The 6,510-nt window shown below is 34.5% G+C and overlaps 1 protein-coding gene across 1 annotated transcript; it reads left to right on the top strand.

Annotated features, from left to right (window-relative positions):
- Positions 1 to 267: 267 nt before the first annotated feature.
- LOC142641211 (equilibrative nucleotide transporter 3-like) lies at positions 268 to 5,545 on the top strand. The gene is made up of 10 exons (XM_075815614.1): positions 268 to 352; positions 712 to 779; positions 872 to 976; positions 1,705 to 1,860; positions 2,023 to 2,166; positions 2,271 to 2,376; positions 3,996 to 4,171; positions 4,254 to 4,414; positions 4,629 to 4,887; positions 4,978 to 5,545. The coding sequence occupies exons 2-10, from the start codon at positions 738 to 740 to the stop codon at positions 5,083 to 5,085; spliced, it is 1,257 nt and encodes a 418-aa protein (XP_075671729.1). The 5' UTR covers positions 268 to 352; positions 712 to 737; the 3' UTR covers positions 5,086 to 5,545.
- Positions 5,546 to 6,510: the final 965 nt, after the last annotated feature.

A 6,510-nucleotide genomic window follows, 5' to 3' on the forward strand; every position in this document is an offset into this window, starting at 1 on the left:
TCTCTTGCCGTTTTGGTTCGTATCGTAACTGTATCAGAGAAAGAATAGTCACAATCTTCGAATAGCTATAGCCAATCGTATCGTCCACCAACTAAACATCTTTCCTTTTTTTATACTGTATTATTTTTAAAACAACCAGCACAGACTTTTCATACTTTGTCTGTCAATTATTTTCAAAGTTTATATTTTTATTTATTGGGATTCCTTTTTGGTTTTTTTTGGTAAAAGATTTATTGGGATTCCTGTATCTTATATATATATATATATATATATATATATATATACAAGTGGATAAAAAAACACGGTGGCACCAGATTCCCAGGAAGATCCACACTCCATACAGCTTCTTAGAGTGAGTTCCACCTCTGCCTCTGCTCTGTTTTTTTTTTCCTTCTCCTTGTATTATTGGTTGTTTCATTTGATAGATGTTTCTTTGATTTCGTGTTTCTCTCTGCCCAATCATGGAATGGTTGGCTTAAGCAACTCAATTAAGAGGCATTTCACACTAGGAAGTCAAATTATATAGGTGGTTTAGTTTTATTTTCTAATAAAATAGAATTATTTTAACAATAAAGGGAATACAAAAGCACGAGGGGGCATGCCCTGGGTATACTAAAAGAAGTCCAATTGAGATACTATATATATACATATGAAAAGCGAATGAACTACTAAATAACTACTCATTGATACATGATTTGCAATTGCTTGTAGGACCTGGTTGAAAGGAAGCATTCGTTATGGCAACCCCCAATGAAAATGTGCCTCCTGCCAATCTTGAGGTTTGTGATCAAATATCCATTTCCTTCAACTAGGGATTATTGCCACAGAATTCTCTTAAAAAACTCTGATTTACATCTGCTGTCATTTACAGGGAAAATATATTGCAATTGTAGTATGCTGGCTTCTAGGAAATGGGTGCCTCTTTTCATGGAACAGTATGCTGACAATAGAAGATTATTATTCTTACTTGTTCCCGGTAAACCAAGTCTCTTTTTATGCATTATTTCATTATATTAGCTTTTGGAGATATTTGGCTCTGTAAAGGCATGCCTTCCATGACTTGCAGACCTGCAAATCCTTTCATCACAACTAAATTCTACGATTTAATTACATGATCTAACCTCATTGTTTTTCCTCATTAAACTTGCATTTCATATTAGTTTGAGCAGAGATTTGTACTACTTTGTTCAATAGCATGCTTTCACATTTTTTTCCAATCATGTCGCTGAAACTGAAATTGACCATGCTTTTAGTTGGTATCATTTAAAACTTATCAAGATTTTGAATTATTTAGTCTGTGAAAGTCTCGGAGATTCTTCTCTTCCCCTATCATTCTTCTGCTGTCCCATGCTGCTTCACAGATTTCATCTTTATTATGTTGATTCTATAGACAAATCTAGAACAACTATCCTGATATTCTGATTGATTTACACACTAGTCCTGTTTGATTGTCCAGAATCAGATAAATTGATTTTATTTTGTTTAATTGGGTTCATTTTACCTTAACTCAGAGTTGTTCTTGATAGTACCCAATGAATATCTTTTGTATCATGTTATAGGTCTAAATTTGTTGAACCATAATGTATTTTTTTTACTCCCATCTTTTAGAATTTTTCTTAGTTCTAATTATAAGAATGTTAGTAGTAGTTGCTGCAGCAATAAATTTCCTGAGTGATTAAGGTTCTTTCTTTTTTACCTGTGCAGAAATACCATCCTTCAAGGGTCCTTACTCTTGTTTATCAGCCATTTGCATTTGGAGTACTTTCCGTTCTAACATACAAGGAGGCAAAGATCAATACTAGACGAAGAAACCTCTTTGGATATATCCTGTTTTTCATAAGTTCTCTTTTGGTTGTAGTAGTACGTACAGTCTGCCTTTACAATACTTAAATATTCTAATATACACCTGAACTCTACCAGATCCTGTTCATTACATAAATTATTAACTCGAAAGAAAATTATTAATCCTTTGCGATAATTTTAATACCATTCTTTTTTTTATCGTCTATTATTCTGCCATAGTTGGATTTAGCAACTTCTGGGAAAGGAGGAATTGGACCTTTTATTGGATTATGTGCCATTAGCGGTGCTTTTGGAGTTGCAGATGCTCATGTACAGGGTGGAATGGTTGGGGATCTCTCCTTCATGCAACCTGAATTTGTTCAGGTCAGTATTCATGACTTGCACTATTACATGTTCAATAGTTTCTTAGAACATTTACCTTATCTAATTTTTAGTTTATGATTGGTTACTTGTCTTATAATTTTCAGTCTTTCTTTGCTGGTTTGGCTGCATCAGGGGCTATAACCTCTGTTTTGAGGTTAATTACAAAAGGAGCTTTTGAAAATACCAGGGGTGGTCTTCGCAAAGGAGCCCGTATGTTCAAATCCCCATTACTTTAGATTCCCATCAAAAACAAAAAGGAGGGGGGGGGGGGGGGGAACATCCCACTATTTTTGCTATTGTTGAACAATAAATGCTATTTTGTGGTTATGTATTTCCTATTATATTTTAGGTATCCATATTTTCAATTCCCTGTTATTTTGTGGGGTAAAACTTAGATATAGTACCTTAGCTATTGTTCGTTAGGTACCCTTTTAAAATTTAGCCACTTGTCTATTCACTTAACAGAGCAAACATCCATCTCTTTTTCTGTTTTCTTTTCTCCTTTCATTTTCTTTAGATGCATCAAAACTTAAAAACCCTTGGAAGTCTAGAACTCCAACATCCCTCATCTCACACTCTAAGACTTCTAGATTTTGAAGAAATCAATATTTCAAAAGGAGGAAAGGGCTGGCTCTCGTGTGTTTTGCATTGTCAATTGAAAGATTTGTTGGATGCCAGTCTCTATTCTGATCTAACCCTTAAAACAGTCAAAAGGTCGATGTGACTGGCTTTTCATAGCAAAGATTTGAACTTTGCTTTGCAATTTGAATGGCTGGTTGGGCTGGACCGCTGGGTAGGTGCCTGGCTTTGGTGGCTGAAAAAGATACTGATCTTAATTTCATATTGGAGTTGTGATTTCTAAATAATTACTACATGGGTTAAGGATCATTTTTCCAAGAAAAAAGAAGGTGAGAAAGAAGGAGAATTCTGGGTCATGAACTTTGGTTTTCACACATCTAAAGGAGACGAACAAAAAAGTAAAAAGGATGTTGACTGTTAACGCACGTTTGCTCTGTTAAGTGAATAGACAGGTGGCTAAATTTTAAAAGGGATACCTAACGAATAGTAGCTAAAGTACTATATCTAAGTTTTGCCCTATTTTGTGTGTCCTTTCATAGATTTCCATAGTACATGTGTTTCTTCACCTTGGATGGTTGTTAACCTGACTCAGGATGAATTTGAGATCCCAATCCACTATGAGTTTCTTGCTCTCTATTTGTGAGCTCATCAAATTCATTTCATGTCTAGATATGTGTATCTCAGATATTTTCTGATTGCATGCCATTTCTTGCATCCATTACTGTTAATACTTGAGTGAGCAGGAAATTAATGAGTAGTTTATGCTAATACTTCATTAAGTAAAAGGTCATAAGACGCCAAGAGCCTTGTAGCACAATTGGCTGCTCCTAGTGTTTTCAAAGAACACTTCTAGGGTTCAAATTCCCCCTTTCCCATTGTAAATATCGAATTATCAATAAAATAAAATAAAATGCATAAGACAAATAAATTGATTTAATAGCTGCATTTCTATTACTTCCATTTATGCTTTATGTGGTTCTGTTAAAATTTAATAGGTGTCACTCAACGTATGCCTGACTTTGGGGGCATGCTCTGATTGTTAGGGTGCGCAATTCACTAAATGGCTCTTGCTGACTGCTGAGTGCTGATTTCTTCTCTTGCTTGTTGCTTAGAAAACATGATTTTGTTGTCATCTTTTTATGTTAACCTTTTTTTTTTGTTGATAATTTATTAGTTAAGACAGAAAAGCATTCTCTTACACTGCCTGGAACAATGTTTCTAAAATTTATATTATTTTGTGTCCACTGCAGTTTTGTTCTTTTCCCTCTCCACCTTTTTCGTGTTTCTTTGTGTTCTTCTCTATGCATTTGTCTTTCCAAAACTCCCAATTGTGAAGTATTACCGCTCAAAGGCAGCCTCAGAAGGATCAAAGACTGTTTCAGCTGACCTTGCTGCTGGTGGCATCCAAACATTACCACTTCAACAGGCATTTCTCTTTCTTTAATGAAATGTAAGAAAAAATCCCTAGTAATTAAGTTAATCTTTGGTAAGATATTGAAATTTTGCAGGCAGAGGAAGATCCAAAACAACTTGAGCGGCTAAGCAACAAAGAACTGTTACTTCAGAACATTGATTATGCACTCGATATGTTTCTGATATATGTGCTGACATTATCTATTTTCCCTGGGTTCTTATCTGAAGATACTGGTTCACACGGTTTAGGTACATGGTATGTGTGTATCCACAGTTACTATATTAGTTTATTGCCTGGCTGGTTCCTTCAGCCAGTAAATTATTTATTCCATCGATCTCTCTTTCCTTACTTACCATTTTTTTCTCTTTCCATCCATCTTCAGAGATGTTATTCCATCCATTTCTCTCTGTATGCTTTTCTTTTTTGTGTGTATGTGTGGTGATGTTCTCATAACTGGTGATAATTTCAGGTATGCTCTTGTTTTGATAGCAATGTATAATGGGTGTGATCTCATCGGAAGATACATTCCACTCTTGAAATTCCTGAAGTTGGCATCACGGAAAGGTCTCATGATAGCAATTCTTTCTCGGTTCTTACTCATTCCCGCATTCTATTTCACTGCAAAGTATGGCGACCAGGGCTGGATGATATTGCTGACATCCTTCTTGGGGTTAACTAATGGTTACCTCACTGTTTGTGTCATGACTTCTGCACCAGAAGGCTACAAGGTTAGTTCACTAAATGCCACTCCAAAGTAGCAGATATTTTTAAATTAAAGTTGATTTCTAAGAGAATTTATATGCTTCTGATACTTCTAGGGACCGGAGCAAAATGCCTTGGGGAACCTTCTGGTGTTGTTTCTTCTAGGAGGTATTTTTGCAGGGGTAACACTGGACTGGTTATGGCTAATAGGTAAAGGCTGGTGAGTGCTGATTGTGGCTGATTTGAAGGAAGTGAAATGTTTTTAGATTGTGAAGGAAAACATATTATGGGATAAAGGTTCTTTAGGATGGAAATATGAAATGTGAGCCATTCTTTAGAACTTGCTTCCACACTTTTTTCTGAATTGTAATGTTCTAAGTGTTGAATTAAAAGTGTTTTTCCACATCAAACTCACATCGTATTCCCAAAGCTAGCAACTCTTTTCCTTCCTTTTCTGTATGATGGAATTTGTTTTTAAAGAAAATGATTAGTCCAGATGCAACAAACTTCGGACTAGAGGAAACATAACTACATAAGGCCTCCAATAGAAGCTTGAAGTAAAAGCGGTGAAGCATAACTTGCTGGAAGTGAAAGAAGACCTCTTAACATTGTAGCACTGAATGGAGTGGAAGCTCTAGAGAAACACAGACTCTACCTTATTTAGTTATTTGTAGCCTTTCCTTCTTCTTCTTCTTTTTTTCTTTTTTTTTATTGCTGCTGTTCCACTCTTCTTTTCTTTAATATGGCTGGTCTTAATTAATTGTGAAGGAAACAATGTATTCATCAAATACGTATATATTATATTTGATGAATACATGTGGAAATGATACTTGTTTCCGATGATACCTTCGATAGCCTCACTTTATCTTGCCATGAAGTGGACAGGCTGATTCGAGAGAGTGATCTACAGCTCAAAGAACTAACCAATCACACACCATAATACAGTGCATAATACGAAGAAAAAATGATTATCTATTTAAAACAGATCCATTTAATGATTCTGATTAAATATTACAAATTAAAAGTTGTATCTATTATCACACTCTGTTTACTATTAATTCAATATATATATATCTTAACCATGAATTTGAATCATCTAATATAAGTGAAAATGGAGTGACATTTCAACCGTCAATCCCTTTAGCAGGTTACGAGCTAGCTTGAGTCCACTAATAGCAATAACAAAGGGGAGGACATAATGTGCAAATATCGTTACATCCAAACCCCAGGCCCCACCCACCCTTTTTTTTTCTTTTCTTTTCTTTTTTTTTTTGCTACATCATGAATGTGAGATATTGAGGCTCTTATACATGAATGTGTAAATAAATAAATATATATATATATATATATAAATTTTTACCCCCCTCTCCCAAGAAATAGTCAATAGCCATTATTGTTATTATTTTGTATTATGGTACTACAAAAACAATTTATTTATAGGTTGTATCATTGGTATAACAACTTTGTAAACAAGGATTGGTAGCATTTCATTATTATCTTTTATTTTGTTTTTTTATAAGACAACTTTTGTTATAAATAACTATACACTCTTTTTTAAAGAAGCAATGAATAATATTTAGAGACTCTTAGTTTAGTGTAACAGAAATTTTTATCCTAATTATTAGAAAATGTTCTTATTTAGCTTTTCC

The sequence above is a fragment of the Castanea sativa genome, chromosome 6 (assembly GCF_040712315.1).
Source record: "Castanea sativa cultivar Marrone di Chiusa Pesio chromosome 6, ASM4071231v1".
In the NCBI taxonomy this organism is placed as follows: Eukaryota; Viridiplantae; Streptophyta; class Magnoliopsida; order Fagales; family Fagaceae; genus Castanea; species Castanea sativa.

What these genes read in the sequence shown, in the direction of transcription:
- LOC142641211 (XM_075815614.1), top strand. Translation starts at nt 738, where the DNA reads ATGGCAACCCCCAATGAAAATGTGCCTCCTGCCAATCTTGAG. An exon ending in GTTCTCTTTTGGTTGTAGTA is followed by an intron (nt 1,861 to 2,022) that starts GTACGTACAGTC and finishes ATTCTGCCATAG; the next exon opens with TTGGATTTAGCAACTTCTGG. An exon ending in CTGCACCAGAAGGCTACAAG is followed by an intron (nt 4,888 to 4,977) that starts GTTAGTTCACTA and finishes TGATACTTCTAG; the next exon opens with GGACCGGAGCAAAATGCCTT.